The 18,579-nt window shown below is 39.9% G+C and overlaps 1 protein-coding gene across 4 annotated transcripts in view; it reads right to left on the reverse strand.

Annotated features, from left to right (window-relative positions):
* The window catches only part of LOC117407125 (cyclin-dependent kinase-like 5), an 86,346-nt gene that overhangs the window by 48,807 nt on the left and 18,960 nt on the right, over nucleotides 1-18,579 (reverse strand). For all 4 annotated transcript variants that reach the window (XM_034011783.3, XM_059028942.1, XM_034011782.3 and 1 more), the window contains exon 3: nucleotides 16,346-16,380. In XM_034011783.3, the coding sequence (XP_033867674.1) occupies nucleotides 16,346-16,380 (35 nt within the window). The remainder of the gene's footprint in view (nucleotides 1-16,345; nucleotides 16,381-18,579) is intronic.

Here is an 18,579-nt window from a genome sequence, read left to right on the forward strand (position 1 = left end):
CAGGCGATGCGGAGCGACAGGCAGCCCCAGGCGATGCCAGACAGGCATCCTTGGGCGAAACGTGGCAAGCATCCTTGGGCGAAGCGAGGCCGGCATCCTTGGGCGAAGCGAGGCAGGGAGTCAGGACAAGCTGGGGTGCGGGTGTTGGCCCTCTTCTCGGCCTCTGCGGCCGGGCGGTTCTTCCCCATGCTTCCCTCAGCAGCCTATTCAAGGGCTGCTGAGGACCGCCAGCTTCACGTCCTGGTCCTTCTGGTGAAGGGAGAGGCAGCTCCTGCTCCTCTCCCCCTGATGGTGATGGAGGCAGAGGCAGCTCCTGCTGCTCTGCTCCTGATGGTGAGGAAAGTGATACCAGCAGGCATTCATCCTCTGCTGGTGGAAAGGGACCCAGCAGGCATTCACCCTCTGCTGGTGGAAAGGGACCCAGCAGGCATTCACCCTCTGCTGGTGGAAAGGGACCCAGCAGGCATTTACCCTCTGCTGGTGGACAGGGACCCAGCAGGCATTCACCCTCTGCTGATGGACAGGGACCCAGCAGGCATTCACCCTCTGCTGGTGGACATGGCGGAGGCAGAGGCAGCTCCTGCTGCTCTGCTCCTGCCCGTGGAGGTGGCGGAGGCAGAGGCAGCTCCTGCTGCTCTGCTCCTGCCGGTGGAGGTGGGAGCAGCGTGTAGTCTCCTGGCGACAAAGGTGGGAGCAGCGTGTAGTCTCCTGGCGATGGAGGTGGGAGCAGCGTGTAGTCTCCTGGCGACGGAGGTGGGAGCAGCGTGTAGTCTCCCCCTTTTGCAGGGGACTGGTGCTGCTCTGCCTCTCTTGCAGGGGACGGGTGCGGCTCTGCCTCTCTTGCAGGGGACTGGTGCGGCTCTGCCTTTCTTGCAGGGGACTGGTGCGGCTCTGCCTCGGAAGGGGAAACCAGCAGGCATTCTTCCTCTGCTGGTGGAGATGGGGACAGCAGGCATTTTCCCTCTGCTGGTGGAGATGGGGACAGCAGGCATTCTTCCTCTGCTGGTGGAGGTGAAACCAGCAGGCATTCTCCCTCTGCTGGCAGCTTGGGTCCTAGGGCTGTGGAAGCCCCATCTTCCCTCTCTTTGGGCTGTGGACGCACCGACTCCTCCCTTTTGGGCTGTGGACGCACCGACTCCTCCCTTTTGGGCTGTGGACGTTCGGGCTCCCCCCACTCAGGCGTAGGACGTTCGGGCTCCTCCCACTCAGGCGTAGGACGCTCAGGCTCCTCCCGCTTGGGCTGTGGACGCTCAGGCTCCTCCCGCTTGGGCTGTGGACGCTCAGGCTCCTCCCGCTTGGGCTGTGGATGCTCAGGCTCCTCCCACTCAGGTACTGGCAAGCTGGCATAGGGGCAGCCCGACCAGTCGTGTCCCCCTTCCTCACATCGCCCGCACCAGCTCGGTGGCACCTCGGAGCAGTCCCTCCAGCGGTGATCCACCTTTCCTGCTGGTGGTGGAGACTGAGGCGACCCCTGCTCCTCCCTCTCCTGATGGACAGGGCAGCAGGCCACGAAGTGCTCACCTCGGCAGATGGAGCATAGTTGGGGTAGCTGTCCGAGGGGGTACCAGGAGCAGTTGGTGCTGGAATGCCCAGGCTCAGCGCAGCAGTAACACCCGGGCTGCTGTTCCTCCGGCTGGTGTTGTGGTTGCTGTTGCTGCTGCAGCTTTCCTTTCCCCCTTCTCTTCTTACTCCTCCTCCCTACCTTCCTCTCCTGGGCCGGTTCCTCCTCCTCCTCACCTTGGAAGGGGCAGATCGCCACCGTGTGTCCGTAGACCCCACAGGCCATGCACCAGCCTTGGTCCTCGAGGCCCCCGAGGAGGTCCTCCAGGTCCCGGTAGCCGTCTCTCCAGCCTTCCATTTTTAATTTTTTTTTTTTTTTTTTTTTTTTTTAAAACAGTCCTGTGTTTTTTTTTTTTTTTTTTTTTTTTTTTTAAACTCAAAACCCCCTCTCCTGGTCTGACGCTTGGAGGCGCTGTTATTCCACAATGACACCACGTGTCATAAAGATGGCCGGAGTGGGTGGCGTCAGACCAGAAGCAGGAAATAAATAAACAAAACGAGAGGTAGAGTTTGGTGGAGCTGAGCGAATGCTTTCGCTCAGCATTTAATAAATAAACAGAACAGAAAATAAAAGGTTGGAACACAAAACAGGACACGGCACTTACGCCATAATAAACAGATAAACAAAATTAACAGACACTGACACACAGGGACGAACACTAAACAAACACGTACCACGTAGCAATTGCTTCTCTATTGATTATTTCCTCACTCTCTCCCGTTCCTTCGCCCTGAACACACAACCCTGAGTGAAAGAAATGTGCATCTATATATACTGTTGTGCTGGGATTCAATTACTAATTAATTATTCACTTGAATCCCAGCACGTGAATTAATTCTGTGCAACCCCGTGCTCACATACTATACTTTAAATGCACGTGCAGTGATGTGCAATCCCGTGCCTAAATACAAATATACACTTTAAATACCACATGAAACACAAACCCGTTTATATCCCGTGTACCCATCTCTATACACCAACATTAACACACACAACACGCAACACATAACACACAAATGCACACAGGGGTGGGGCACATTGCCACAATCTCACATTCCACTGATCGAAGTAAATACTGTAACACATTATCTTCTATCGTCTGACAATTTCAGCTATTGTTAAACAATCAGGTTGTATGGATTTAAGTTACAGAAAAGGGGCTACACAACTTAAAGCTGAAAAGCTGCATTTTAAGTACATTTACATTTAGACTTGATTTAACCATCATCCTTTAAGAAAAAAACCAAACACGATAATGTAATCCCATCATTATAACAAATCCTTCTGTAAACAATTAGAGCTCTTAAAAACTGGAAGCAATAATTGCAAAGCTGTGCTTGTGTAATATAAACAGTTTTTCACTGCACTGCAGCCGTTTACCATTTTCATAAGTATGTGTCAACTTACAGAACCATCTTTTGAATCATACTGATCTGGTGCACTACCATGAATGATATTCTGAAATGTAATTATAGAAACTATTCTGATATGTAAAATACAGTCTCTGATAGGACTAGCTTAAATTGTACATGCTTGTAAATACAAAAAACATACAGTAATTTCCACCTTCCTCATTCCTAAAGTTAGTGATCAACAGGCTTTTATTTTGAGATTCATTTTGATGTGTACTGGTATTCTGAAACAAGCGAGGCAGCCTTTTGAAAAACAGAAAAAGCTTACAAGAAGCTTCACGGCTCCTTACTGATTACTCCCCAAAGTCTCTTCTCTTTAAATACTGAATTGTTGCCAACTATGTGTTATAATAAACCAGAAAAATGCCATACCACTGAAGAGTAAAGGGTTTTTAGTTGTTGTTGACAATAGTAAATAGTAAGCAATATGGTGCTAAACCTTGTCTGCTAGTGGATAAGTCAGTACATGGCAGTGACAAAATCCAGAAAGCACTGGGTGAGCTTGTAGTCTGAGACGCGTCATTTTCAATATCCAGTAAACAGAGCTTTCAAGGCAGCTGTAAGAGAGAGGGTCAAGGCTTTTGCTTTTCTTACGCATACAGACCTTTCAGTTCTATTTTATGGCAAACTTGATTATGCTGAAAACCATTTTGGATGGCTGGATTCTCTTACTGTAATTAGCATACTGTAGCTGCACCATAATTTCCCATCTGGTCAACTGCAGGGCCTTGACATCTGCAAAACACTGCACCTCTCCCTCCTCCTCCAATGAAATGCTACCAAGGCATCCAATTATAAACATCATGGCTAAAAGACATGCCAGCAGGGAGACTCAAAGAGGACCTTTAATGAGATTAATTTCCAGCATTATGTGATACCACTGACACACTTGCATGGCACAGCTCTGAAATGTAACCTTTGTTCTGGGCACAAGATACTGCACATTTGTATCATTTAAAACACCTTACTGATCTTGAACTTATAAGAATGCATACATTGTATGCAGTGTTCTTACTGTACCTCATACTGCAAAATGCCTACAATCGCTAATTAGATAGCAAGTTAATAGGTGGATAATAGTAAAGGCTACAAGGAGTCATTGACACCAAAAAGGAGGGGATGCAGTCTTTGCTATTCAAAGCATTTCAATGGCTCATTCTCAAAGCTGTTTTGACACGGGGCACTGGAGTCATCTATGCATTTGTGTTTGAACCAGAATACGAGCATAAAGACATTGGTGCTGAAAATGATGCTGTGCTTGTGCACACACAGAGCGATGCACTGGTTCTGTTGATGTTAACAATGCCATCCCTACTTATTGTCTTGTACCTGAATGTAATTTAGAAAAGAAACGTGGAGGACAAGTAAAACAAAACAAAAATCACCAGTAAATACAGCAGTTAAAATATCTGAGATACTGACTATTTCATTTGTGATTTTGCTCATTTAAAGAACGACACTACTCAATTTGCAGTGTTCATTGGCATCTTACTCCTATGCTGTACACCCAACGATTCTTGGGAAGTCCTGAATTATTAATTCTGAGATGATTACAATATTGAGGTTGTAAAGGTCAAGGTTAAAAAAAAAAAAAACAACAGTAACTTGAAATTATATATCAGCAGTCATAAGATCAGATAAGGCAGTTTATTTCTTAGAGTATATAACGCTGACATGATCAAAACTACACCACTAATGCCAATGCATTCCCAATGAAAATTAGTGACTATTTCACAATCCTAATTTCTGCTATTTAAGGCAACCCCAAAAAACCCCCACTCAAATCAAACTGTAAATACTGGAAGGAGGCACAGAGTTCAAACTGTACGACTGGACAATCCTATGTTGGCAGGTAAATGCAAACAAAACTGTTTTTCTAAAACAAACCTTACATATTTTTGATTGGATTATTAACAACTGTATCAGCATCCACAGCTAGTAAAACACATACTGTACCATTACCACACAAAGAATTTTAAACAATTGTTGATAACCCAGAACAAAGCGTTCCTATGGCTATTAGTGTATAAATGTAGAAGTATGTAAAACTAGATTAAAATTGCGAGGACATTCCAGCTAAAGTGGATTAATGGGGGTTGCTCAACCCCTTGCGTCAATGGCTAAATGTCAATTCATTGTTTTTTGTGGAAAGCCCTTGAAAAAGCTTTAAAATAATACTAAACGTATTTGCCTTCAGCATCCCCCACATATGAATACCAAGCTTCACATTCAAGCCATGTGGGAGTGACACAACTCCTCTTCTGCATGCACACAACACCGACTGTACTCTGGTGGAACCCTTTTCTCCATCGCTCCAGGTTTATGTATCATCAGCAACAAATGGAGGAAACACCTCTCCTGAATGTGTCCACTGTACTGTAGCTGCAATTAACCTGTTTCAATTCAATCCAAATTAATATGCAAAAAAAAAAAAATCAACAGCATGCAGGCAAACAGAAACCTGTACTGCAGATAAGTTTCACTTTTTTTTTTAATATCAGTCTTAAGCCTACCAATGGTTTGGTAGGGGAGTAGAGGGAAAAACAACAGCATTAAATGCAGAAATATACTAAGTCAGCCTAACCCTACAATAAATAGTATGTTAGTGTGCATGTGAATATAGGGTTGGCGGGGGGGGGGTGGGGGGGGTGGTGGGGTTAAAACACTCAGAGTTTGTTTTGTAGTGTTTCTGCTTAAACCTTTTATTTTGGCCTCTGTGCCTTTGTTTGTTTGTCTGTTGTGTATTATAAACATGCACAACAGCTCTTTCACTGCAGTTTTCCAGCCTCTGGGTCTCATTTCTGACGCTATCCTGGCACATGCTCACCTGGTTCTTAGTAGCTGATTGATCTAAAAACTGTCAGGTTGGATCCACAACAGACTAGGTAACCCATTACATACTTTCACCACCGTCAAGTGTCTCCTACCCTAAATCTATTTTCACTTAACGACAGAGGCAGGGAGGTGAAAATACTTTAGAAAGGTTTCAGAAACCCTATGTATCCACCTGAGAACTTAGTAAGCAACCTAGAGTAGAGGGGATTCCCTTTGGTTTCATGCAATGTAATGATTCAGTAAAATACATGTGTCTGCTTAATTATTTTAAAAAGAAGAGATGCTGCTGCCCAAACAATTGTAGCACAGCGGTTTTGCTGACTCTTGTCGGCTAGTTAATAAAACAGGAGTGCAAATGCTGAAACATAGCGTTGTCCCGTGTTGACCGAGTAGGAAAAACAGGCAGGGAACAAAACAGCATCTACATTTCAGAGCTGTTTAAATGAGCCTGAGCTACCGGACAGGGTGTAGCAGCTCATTGTGTTTCAGAAGTGAATACGAAACCCCAGAGAACAAGGAAAATTACAAACCTAAGGGACATTCTGCTCTGGAAATATCAGAGACACACACCAAGCCATTTTCACGTCTGTGTTGGAGGGTGATCTTGTTCAGATTGAATAAGATGTCATCTCAGTGGCCTCTTTCTTAAACTGTTTTATCCAGTACCAGTCTTCCCAATTATTTTCCACTTACAATCCTGAAACTCCATCCCAGGACGGGATCTCCTGGGTCCTAGGCTGCCTCTGGTTTATAGAAACATACAGGAACATGTTACTACTGTATACAGTAACTTCTATCTCCCCCCCCCCCCATGTATTGTTTTAGTCCTTCATTGGTTAAGATATAACAAAACTGGAACTTCCAGTCATGATTTTTTTTTTTTCCCCAACCATGTTCTAGATTGTATAATTGTAAAAAAGTGCTTCCCTCCTTCTATTCTACACTTACTTTTACTCAGCTTCCATTTATGCCCTCTAGTTCTGCTCTGAAGTAGTGTCTTGGGTTAACTTTATCTATACCATGTATGATTTTATAGACCTTATTCAAGTGTCCCTCCCCCCTTCCCATTCTTTTCTTCAGCTGAAGAGCATGAATTCTTTAAACCATTTCTCATAGCTTATGTCATTAAGTCCTGGGGTCAGCCTAGTTGCCCTTCTCTATACATTCTCAAGTGCAATGTAGTGAGGTGACCAAAACTGCATAAAGTATTCTAGGTGGGGTTTATCTAGGGCATTGTATAATCTTAGCATAACCTCTCTAGACTTTCATACAATGCTTTTTGTAATATAGCCTAACATTCTATTTGTCTTTTTAATTGCCTCACCACACTGGCGAGATACTTTTAATGATGACTCCACTGTAACCCCAAGATCCTTTTCAAAGTCCTTGTCCCGTATTTCGGTTCTGTTCAATTAAAATGTATAACCTGAATTATCATGCCCAATATTCAATACTTTACATTAAAATGAATTTGTCACAAGTTTACCCAGTTACAGAGACAGAGTCTGAATCCACTTGAATTAGCTGGGCTGTGGTTTCAGTCCACCACTCCCCCCAAGTTTGGTATCACCAGCAAATGTAACATCATTGCAATGTGTAACTTGGCATAACTAAGGAACAGTAAGGGTCGAAGTACAGACCCTTGTGGTACCCCAATAAGTATATCCCCCAATCACATTTTAGCTTTCTGTTTTGTTAACCAGTTCTGTATCCAATTACATGTCCTCCCCTATATTCCTGCTGATTTTAATGTACTTTAAGTCTTTCATGTGGGACTTGAAAATCAAGGTAAATCACATCATAAGCTTTGCCATCATCTACATTAGCTGTAACATACTCAAAAAAGTCAAGTAGGTTAGGGGAGAACCTACACTGGCTCTCCCCTATAATATTGTTGCTGTATAAATAGTCCTCATGCTTACAGAAGTTAAACTAATAGATCTATAATTATCTGGGTCTGTCATATCCCCTCTTAAACGGCATGACATTTGCAAGCTTCCAGCTTTCAGTTGTTTTACTTTTATAATATTGGAAGAATGTTTTAGGATTATGTTTTGCATCCCTGGCAATATTTCTTTCTAGATCTCTTTTGGCCTTCCTGACATCCATTTTTACTTGTTTAAACATATTCCTATATTCTTCCCAATTGTTGCTCTTTCTTCTTTCCTTCTAGTCATAAACAGCCCAATTTTTTTGCTGAGTTTATTTTCTATTGATCGGTTTAACCATCTTTTTGACTGATTGTTAGAACTGGCCTTTTTCATTTTAGGCACATGCCTGTCCTGCATATCTCACATTATAACTTTAAATCTGTACCATTGAACTTCAGCTGTCGTATCTTCCAAATTCCCATTCTTATGTTCTCAATTTTACTGTCAAAAGGCAAGTTTTTCTAGTTTGGTATCTTTTTTCAACCGTGTAATTCATTTTGTAGAAGTGGGATCTGCAGAGACAATTCTCTAGTGAACTACGACACTTTCCAACAAGACAATGTGCAACACTGTAACACATCTTCACTCCTAGAAAAAAAAGAGTCCAAGAATACTTGTTTAACTTTTCCATTTGCCCCTACAGCTACATCAGTCACTGCATCACTCAGCTTGCCAAAGAAAAGACAATCTATAATAAAAACAAAACAGACAGCCTGTTCTGCTCTAATGAAATAGAGCTCATTTTATTAATTAAGATGACTGACATCACTAATGAACATTACAGACATTTAAAAAACTGTTTCCAAAAGTAATTACATTTTTATATATATATATATATATATATATATAGATATATATATATATATATATATATATATATATATATATATATATATATTGTGATGATGTGTATGTACCAAACATTAATTTGGAGGCTTTAGGACCCTGGGGATAGCCACACACATTGTATGATAACAAATGTAACAATTGCTTAATTGTATAATTAATGGGCAAATGCTGATCAGATGCAAGTGATCAAGTTGGGGTTAAAAAGGTTTCAGTTTGTGTGTTCAAGGAGAAGGGTTGAAGAGGTGAGAGGGGAAAAACTGAACAGTGGAAAAGTATGTTGGACAAAGAAAGATTTTCTGATAACGAAACAAAGGTACGGGTTTTTGACAACGAAGTTCTGGACAGTGATTTGGCTTAGGTGATTTGTGGAATTAGTTTAAACAGGGGAACAGGCTTACCCTGCCCTGCATTAGATAGCACTACTGTTAGGGGCAGCAGTGTGGAGTAGTGGTTAGGGCTCTGGACTCTTGACCGGAGGGTTGTGGGTTCAATCCCTGGTGAGGACACTGCTGCTGTACCCTTGAGCAAGGTACTTTACCTAGATTGCTCCAGTAAAAACCCAACTGTATAAATGGGTAATTGTATGTAAAAAATAATGTGATATCTGCTAACAATTGTAAGTCGCCCTGGATAAGGGCGTCTGCTAAGAAATAAATAATAATAATAATAATAACCAGTTTAGTTAGCGCCTGAAGAAGGGCTAGGTTTTGTTTTGTGTTTTTGTTTGTTTGAAATATCAGTTTGCTAATAAACGTACGCCACGGCGTTTAAAGAGCACTTCCATTGTATTGTGTGTAATTAAAGTGACAGACACCTATTTGAAAGAACAACACAGTCTCCGGCTGAAAAGGTCAAAATACGTCACAATATCTATCTATCTATCTATATATATATATAGTATTAATCCTGTCATATCAATAATAATCCCCCTTATGGGTAACACTCAAAGACCTCAGTTTACTGATTCATGAAGAAGGCAAGTGCAATGAGCCATGAAGCGAGACAAACCCAAACCCACTGAGCCATCAACAAACCAGGCTCAATGAACCATGGGCAGAGGAAGACTGCTGAACCCTGCAGATCAGAAGGCACAACAGCAGGCGGGTTCCTCTAACTATTATTCTCAAAGGCCTGTCTGAGACCTACTGTAAGAATGTTGGGAATGGGTCCGAGATATTTTACAGTTCATGTTGGACCATATTTACAATGCTTTAGCTCCAATGCAAGTTTTGTGCCAGTGTTTTCTAAAAAGGATATAAACGAGTTGATATTCCTTTTTGAGGAAAATAATAGCAAAAACTGAACTACAGATAAAGCACAGTAAATCTGATCCAAAGACAGGTTCCTTTATATCTATGCCACATTAACAGGTTATTAAAGGTCTATTTGTTAAACTCAGTTATGGGATAATATAAACTGTTTTACAGTGTGGAGTAGTGGTCAGGGCTCTGGACTCTTGCCCGGAGGGTTGTGGGTTCAATCCCAGGTGGGGGACACTGCTGCTGTACCCTTGAGCAAGGTACTTTACCTAGATTGCTCCAATAAAAACCCAACTGTATAAATGGGTAATTGTATGTAAAAATAATGTGATATCTGTATAATGTGAAATAATGTATAATGTGATATCTTGTAACAATTGTAAGTCGCCCTGGATAAGGGCGTCTGCTAAGAAATAAATAATAATAATAATAATATTGTATTTATATTAAACTAAAAATATGTAATGTTTTTTAATGTTGTCAAATGGCAATATTTAATGTGTATAAAAAGACATCTCTAAATTGCTGATTGTGTTTTTTTTGGTTTTTTTTTACTGTGTAGCAATGACTATTCAATAACATCATTGAAGTCTACTATAAACAGCACCAATCTTTGACTACCTACAGTATTCTTTCCATTAGGTAGGATAGTCCAAAATTAGTGGTAATCAGGGTATGAAACCAGCCATTACAGCGCTTATTTTATAGAATGTTAAATCTAAACCTTTTTGACTCTCTAACAGGTATTTCCACTGCCTTCGCGCCTGAGATGTGCAAGCTACTAGGAAGCTATTAGCAGGATTTCAAGGTGCTGACTTATTTGCTTCCTGTTATTGTGCAGAGACAGTTAGCTTTTTTCTTTGTAGCAAAACTGGAACTGTATTCATGAAGCATGCAAATTACAGCCCCAACAGCATCGCTAATCCAATACTGTAAAAGCTTTTCCATATCAAATGAAGATTGGGCAAAAAAATACAGTTTAGCTGCTCCTGCATTAGTTCTTTGTCCCACTTATCCAAAGGGATTTGTCTTGTAAAGTTTATTTGAAGTAGCAAACAAACAAACAAAAAAAAAACATTTGCTATGTTATTTCTCTGAATGAAAGCACAGCTAGTGAAAGCAATCTGCAGCTAGTTCTTCTTTTATGTTAACCTGCTCATAATTTCATGAGATTTAAGCTTTATAAAAAACACAGTGGGGCATGTTACAAATTCATATTTAACCTTTGTGTGGACAAGGTGAGTCCAACCCCACCAAATGTGCAACAGGAGTGCTTTGGACTCGCTGGTTTATTTTGTAAATATAAAGTTCAAGTTTAAGTTTGTTTTTTAAGAATTTCATTCATATATTCAGAAACACTGTGAAGGGTGAATCCAAACAATGGTTAAATTATGTTCATATTTATTTACTGTGCCTGTACCATATGACCTCATTTGTATACAAACAACTGCTGATTGTTATCCTCAGTATTTATACACCAATGGTTTGGGAGCTGTGGCTAGCTAGGTAACCAATTCCCTACATTCACCACTCTCTGTGTAAAGAAAGTGTCTCTTACCCTCTGTACTAAGTCTGTCCCCACTGACTTTCCAAATGTGTCCACTGGTCCTGTTTTCTGTGCTTAAAGTATAGGCTGGTGATCACGTCTTTTAACATATTATAATCTCAAGCCAAACCACATCAATATATAGATCATGATGACCTAGTTCCTAATACTCCTAAGAATCCGAGCTAAAAAAAATTGTGCATAGTCATATTTAAGAATCTGCATCTAATCTTTTTAATAGTGATACTTAATGCTTGTAATGGTCACATCAACACATCAAAACAATGGTTTAATAAAAATGCAGTAATATGAAGAATGTTAAGTGCTCCATTTAATATGTGCCCTGGTGTCATGTCTAATCAGCACATTTATTAAATACTGTTTTCCAGCGTGGACTTTATTTTTTTTTTAATTTATTTTTTTAATAAATAATTGCAAAGCTGCGTTTCTAAAGAAACCCAATATTTATTTTTGCCGCTCATGTTGCAATTATTGGTTTCTTAACTGTGTGAAGTGATCTAAATATGTCAGCCTCACAAGTTACCAAGACACACTTAACTTTTGGGTTTGTCATTGCATACTGGATCTTCAAATGATACTACAGTACTTGCTATATCCGGACTCCAGACTACAACATTGATCTTCTTTTTATTATGGTCCCATCACATTTTGGACATTTCCCTAACAACCTGAAATCTGAACTAACCTACCTTACAAAAAAAAAAGGGGGGTCTGAGTGCTGTATCAATTAGATTACAAACTACTTGAAACAATGCCCAACAGCATACAGAGTACATTAGTCTGATATACATTTTTTTTTCTTTATTGTTTTTTCAAGCTTTTTCTTTCCACAGTTTGACTGTAAGCTTAGTGAAGAGCCATGTAAAAATGCCATACATATGCTGCAGCCTCTAGTACCTTTTAGTCCCAATTACCGGTATAAGGCTTAAGTGCATTGGTTTGTACACATGGCGAATAATAAGGGCAATTTGTCTTTATTAAATAAATGCTCATTTTACCCACTAATAAATGCCAACCCTCTCACCTCCTGAACCTGTTGGTTGTTTGCTCGTGTTTCATATACAGCACATATCATTCATGACAATAGCTTCTGATACAATTTGGCAGTGGCTGTGCAATTAAGGTTGATTGCCAGATGCAGCCGAGCTGTGAGGTCAGGGCCTGGGTTCGACCTCCCCTGTCCTAGAACAATGCAATGTTGCTTGATTTTTACATTTTGTGTACTACCTTGTTGGGTTTTTTTCTTGTTTTGATTTAAATATATTTAAGATTAAATGTATTAAATGTCAAGTTTGCTACTTCAGTTTGTGGGAATGCTCGTTCAGAGGCTCATAGAATGTCAGGAATGTTGAACCTGGACTCCACATAACCTCAACATGAAATTTCCTCATTTCACAACAGCAACAAGCCTGTCAAGGATATAAATAACACTTTACAGACCATCAGTGATTTATAGCATTTTTGTTTTACAAGGCATTTACTATGTAAGGAGTAACTAGGCCCTTGTATAGTTAACTTGTTAGGCTCCTGACTCCCTGAGTAAATGGACACATGACTGACACTCATTTTAAACCTGTTGATTCTTTGATTTAAATAAGACAGTTATGGACATAAATCATAATTAATGTATTGTGCAGTGCTCTGATGACTCATTCATGAACACTGCCTTGTTTATCTGAGAGAGCTGTTGATACAACTTGTAATTTACTTACATTTATTTTGATAACCGCATGGTAATTTTTTTCTTTATTTTCACAGGTCACACTGATTCTATTGATTAAACTTGACTAAAACGTGTTACTCTTCTGATAAATAGCTGCATAAAAACTGAAAATGTTTTTCAACAGCAATGGCCTACTAGCATAACTGATGTTGGCTGAGACTTTTCCAAATAGCTAAATTTCATGCTGAGTGACCTCAGCCGTAAGTACTCTCAGCTTCTCCTCAGAAAACCTCTATTTTCTGTGTGTCAAAAGGACTTTGCTGCCCTTCATCTGACACTGACATGTTTTTTTTGTTTGGCTTGATTTTCGTGCTCCACAAATCTCATACAGCACCTACTGCTCTCTGTACTCCTAATTCACCTCACCTCTGGGCTGTAAGTGTGGCTGCTGAATAGCCCGATGCACAGGCGGCACTCATTGTGATCCTCATTATCATGATTGCAAAATAAGTGCTGGCTGCTAGGCAATTTGGATTTTGCAGCCACAATTGTTGCACCTCGCCTATCCTTACATCAGCCTCGTTATGCCATGTCCAAAAAAGTGCTGTAGATGTGAACTTTATCACAGCTCAATGTAGGACCAGAAATATTCTAAAGTAATAGAACAATTAGGACATCCATTACAATATTTCCAATATGTATGGATAAAGGAATTACAAAGTTTTGCCTACTAAGTGTTCCTCTCACCTGACCAGACCCTAAGCTGTAACAACAAACACAAAATAAACTGAGGGACAATTACTTAAACTGAATGAAGCAGCAGACACCTCAAACAATGCAGAGGTCATTTTTAACAACAACAAGAGTTTATGAGGCCGAATTTCACAACAAGAGTTTATGAAAATCAGGATCCCCCCCCCCCCCCCCCCCATTAGTTTAACAAGCCCAACTGAACTGGATGACAAACAAAACACTGGACGAAAAGGTACTTGAGCAACGCTATCGTACCACTGCTCTGCTCCTGTTTATAAGCCACTATTAATGTCAACAGAACATCAAGCAGTGTTCCGAATGATTCATTGGCAGTTTACTGCAGTTACACTGCATAACATGGAAGATGAAACCTGTATGTAGTTGTTCTAAAGCTGCAATGAGGTAAGGTGCATCTGAGCGCTTGGACACCAGTTGCCAAAATGGTAATTTTGAGGTGTTAAAAGTATAAATCTGTCTGTTACTACTGTTGAACACCTAACACTTTGTCTTAAACATGAATTACACAGAATCCCTAATGGATCAGCTAGATCAAAGCTGTCAAAAGGTTTGCTATAAACCTGCAGTGTTTCACAACTGAATAGTTTTTCGTTTCTGAAAGCATAAAGAAAAGAAATATTAAATTCAAGAAACTAGCTGCTGTATAGGCATAAAAACAAGCCAAGAAGAGCAACTACTTACCCAGGGTAACATGTATCAATTTGGGACAATTTATTTCAGTTATTTTCATTAGGAAGGTAAGGGTCTGTGTTTTTTCTCTCTTGGTAGCCTGCAAAAGCTCCCTACACACGTGGCTCTTTTAAAAGTCATCAATAAGGCTGATTAATGTTCACTTTGTTTGACCTGTTATCACCAAGTAGTGGAACGTTGGTTTGTACCCCTTACTTTGGAGATTGATTAAGCTGCAAAACACAGTAAATCAGCATTGATTCTGTGTTTTTCTGTCCTAGGATACAATACCATCAATGTTGTAAAAACGTGTGGAATACTCCGGAAAAACGTTGTCACAATAGCTTCGTCCACTGCAAACATGAAATCTAGAACATGCAGAATTATGGAAACTCTTACATAACATCACATGCAATACTGCCTGGAGGATGCTACATAGCCATTTTCAATTAAGTATGAAAGGGATGCACTGATGGACTGGATGATAACTTAGACTGTGATGAATACATGTGCACTATGGTCTATTGAAATTGCTTTGTGGATGATGGTGACTGAGATGGTAAGTTGCCAGATTCCATTGTACTGCAGCTTCAGAATAAAAAATTGCTGAGTTACAATGGCCACTTTCAAATGACCATCATTACTTCAGAAAAGGGAACTGCCTACAATTTGAACAGCAACACAAGAAACATCTGCTGCAAAGCAGTTACGGATGTGCATCTGTGAACATTTTTGATCCAAGACATTGTGACTTTATGGTCTACTATATACAACAATTTAACGTGGCTCCTACTGTGCACAGTGTCACTCACACACTTGTCTCAGTTACCAAATGATCTTCAACACTGTAGAGTGCAGGCAGTGATACTGTTGCTGGTGTTAAAGAGGAAAGTAAATTCATTTATTTAGGAGCCTTTTCTGCACCTAAACTAATAACTGACCTGCTGGCCAGTGCACAGGGCACACTATATCTTTTTCAAATGTGATATTGCAAATGTACAAAGCTCAAAGTAAGTTGGTGTAACGTATGAATTAGTCTCTCCTGAGGAGATTTATCAATACTTTGGGGCAGAGATCACAGTCACAGTTTAATTACAGAGTTATCTCATGAACAAGAAATACTGACAAACAAACACAACAACCACTGGCAGAAAGTTACAGTAATAAGACTGTGCTTCTATTTTAAGGGGTGAAAAGTATTGCTGGTAACATACATCCCCAGAACTCACACCAGCCACCATGAGCCTTCAGGAACGGACATGCCATGTTTAATACATCCCCAGAACTCATACCAGCCACCATGAGCCTACAGGAACGGACATGCCATGTTTAATACATCCCCAGAACTCATACCAGCCACCATGAGCCTTCAGGAATGGACATGCCATATTTAAATGTCAACTGGATACACAGTCAGTTTAGCACCATCACTCCCACAACCACCAGTCACACTTGAACAATGCAAGATGCCACTTGCCAGCCAAATCACTACTACAATAAGTACTAAATATTGACACCTGGCATGTGTTCCATATAGTATATCGACAGCCATCCAATGAAGCAGATACTATAAGATATACTTCTTATCATAGATGTGGGTGCGCATCACTGCTATACTAATTACCTCAGTATATCATTTGCAATAAGTTCACATGGTTTTACCTCTAATAAGCAAGTTCTGACTAGCAAGGCAATGATGAATCTGTCTGCACTTAGCAATCATTTAGCCCTGGGTGCTGTTAGGTGTCAGCTACCTTTTCAACATTTTAACTGCATTTAAAAAGGTGGAGTCCATGTGAATAGAAGAATTGTGAAATGCATTACTTACCTTGTGTCTACACTTTAAAACCACCCCATAAGCTCCTGAAAAAGAAAACAAAATGTGATCAATCATTGCGAGTAGCAGAGAAGTGCATAAACCAGGCAAAATATGTGTTGTTTTGTTTTGTTTTTAATTACTGTTCTTTAAGGACCTGTGACTGACTGGAGGACATTTTATAGTATGTCAAAACTCCTCTATGTACATAATTTAGTCAACTTACACTGCCATATTATCCAAGTTTGGTAGAACTGACTAAATAGTTAGTCAGTGGCTGAACTGAGAATCAAGGCTAGTCCACTGAACCACATTTTACCAAGGCACAAACAGTTAAAAAAAAAAAAACACTCTCTTGCTTTCTGTTACTCAGGATGGTTATACAACTTGCTAAACTTATGCACATAAAAATATGCACATAACTAGCATTATGGTGGGACTTGACTGGTCTTTTAAAAAACAGGACCGTACACCAAGTCTCTAGTGTAGCTTGAATGTGTAATATCTTTGTTCCCACTTTTGAGAATGGGACTGTATTAAGTATTAAAGTAATTTGATCTTAGTTTAAATGACATTCTAGCATCTCTAACTGTTTTGACACATTCTCAGGCTTACTGTGCATCTTCCTGTGTGAGTCAAGCTCTGTTTAACATCCTATAAACAATGGCAAGCATCAGAACAGGATTTGGAGTTCCAAACCCTTGTTGTTACTGCGGTAACTACAGCACTCCTCACATAGCTGAGATGCCATCAGATTCCGGCACTATAATATCTTCATCTTGAGTTGTATGAAAGCTACAGTTTAAAAGCATGAGTGTTCTAAATAGTGTGACATTTCTGTGAATGAAAGCTCTGATATAAAAATGTATAAATCAATGCAGATAGAGGGTTTTACGAAAAGCAACATTATTAAACTTTCAAAAACTACAAAATACGTGTTGCTCAAGAACATGGCATGGAGCCTATTTGAAACCCTTTGACCTATTTGATACCCTTAAAACCATTAACAGTGCCTTCTAGGATAACATAAAACCGTGAAATAAATTAGTTAAAAGTCCTGAGAGCTCTTACACTTAAATATAGTAGCTAAATATGTGCTACTAATCTGCACAAGTATTTCCAAGAGACTGGGCAGGCTTTTGTATTACAGCAGATAGTAACCGTTGATTTCTTGGGTGTTTAATTTCTCTTAATTATTTCTCTTAATTTGTGTTCAATCTAGGCTGTTTTGGTTGTCATTATCTGACACACCGCAATCGTGCCTGTTCACAGTTTAGTGATTCATTCAAATGTAGATTATAGGATTATATGCAATTTCCAATGATGTTGTAATTCGCCCTTTTGACAAACATCACAACTTGCAAAAACTTGTGCAGTAAACAGCCTACTTTCTATACTTAATGTTTGTCTAGTTCAATTTCATATAGTTTTACTTTACATTTGTAAATCATGCATAATAAACACAACTTCACAGACTTTAAATCATTTAGGTATGGAGTTCCTGAGGCCCATAGCTTTAAAAAGCACAATTTCCCTGGGAGTGCACAGCAGAAGGGAGTTACAGCACAACTTGTGAATGTGTTTATGAATTTCCCTGTCAATGCAGTTCCAGTCTTGGATGTTGCCATTGCAGAAATCCACATTTGTGGATACAATTTAGAACAAATGTCCAGTCGTTTTTGGTTTTAAATGGATATTATTTGTGGACCCACTGCTCTTATGGTACTTCTCATAAAATGTTTTCCATTATTTTAATAAGAAGAGGGGTCTGAATGGGGATGGGGGAGTATCTCCAGTGGTTCTGTGTTTATCTATCCTTAAACTTTTTGGAGGAAGGTGTATATATTTGTATTAAACAAAAATAGTTTAAACATGTCATCTTTCAGATTAACTGCTATGCTTTAAAAGGTCAAAAAAAGCATTTTTATATTTTAATTCTGGAAATGTTTAAACATGTGCCTGGGGCAGCTTTGGAAGATATAAATACAGAGTGAAAGAGGTATCCACAGCACAGAACTGGCACATAAACCCAGGGATTAATCCTTATTAAAACAGTTTGCTAATCCCAGGCAATCCTTTACAAAAATCCCATTAAAGATTAAAATTAAAAATAAACATCCAAGAATGCGTAAATAAACAAGTAAATGCTGACAAATGAGCTGACGAGAATGTCTCCTTAAAAAAAAATGTTCAGATGGTAGTACCGTAAGCCTTCATGTAAACCCAACTAATAGTATCCCTGTATC

The sequence above is a fragment of the Acipenser ruthenus genome, chromosome 8 (assembly GCF_902713425.1).
Source record: "Acipenser ruthenus chromosome 8, fAciRut3.2 maternal haplotype, whole genome shotgun sequence".
Classification (NCBI taxonomy): Eukaryota; Metazoa; Chordata; class Actinopteri; order Acipenseriformes; family Acipenseridae; genus Acipenser; species Acipenser ruthenus.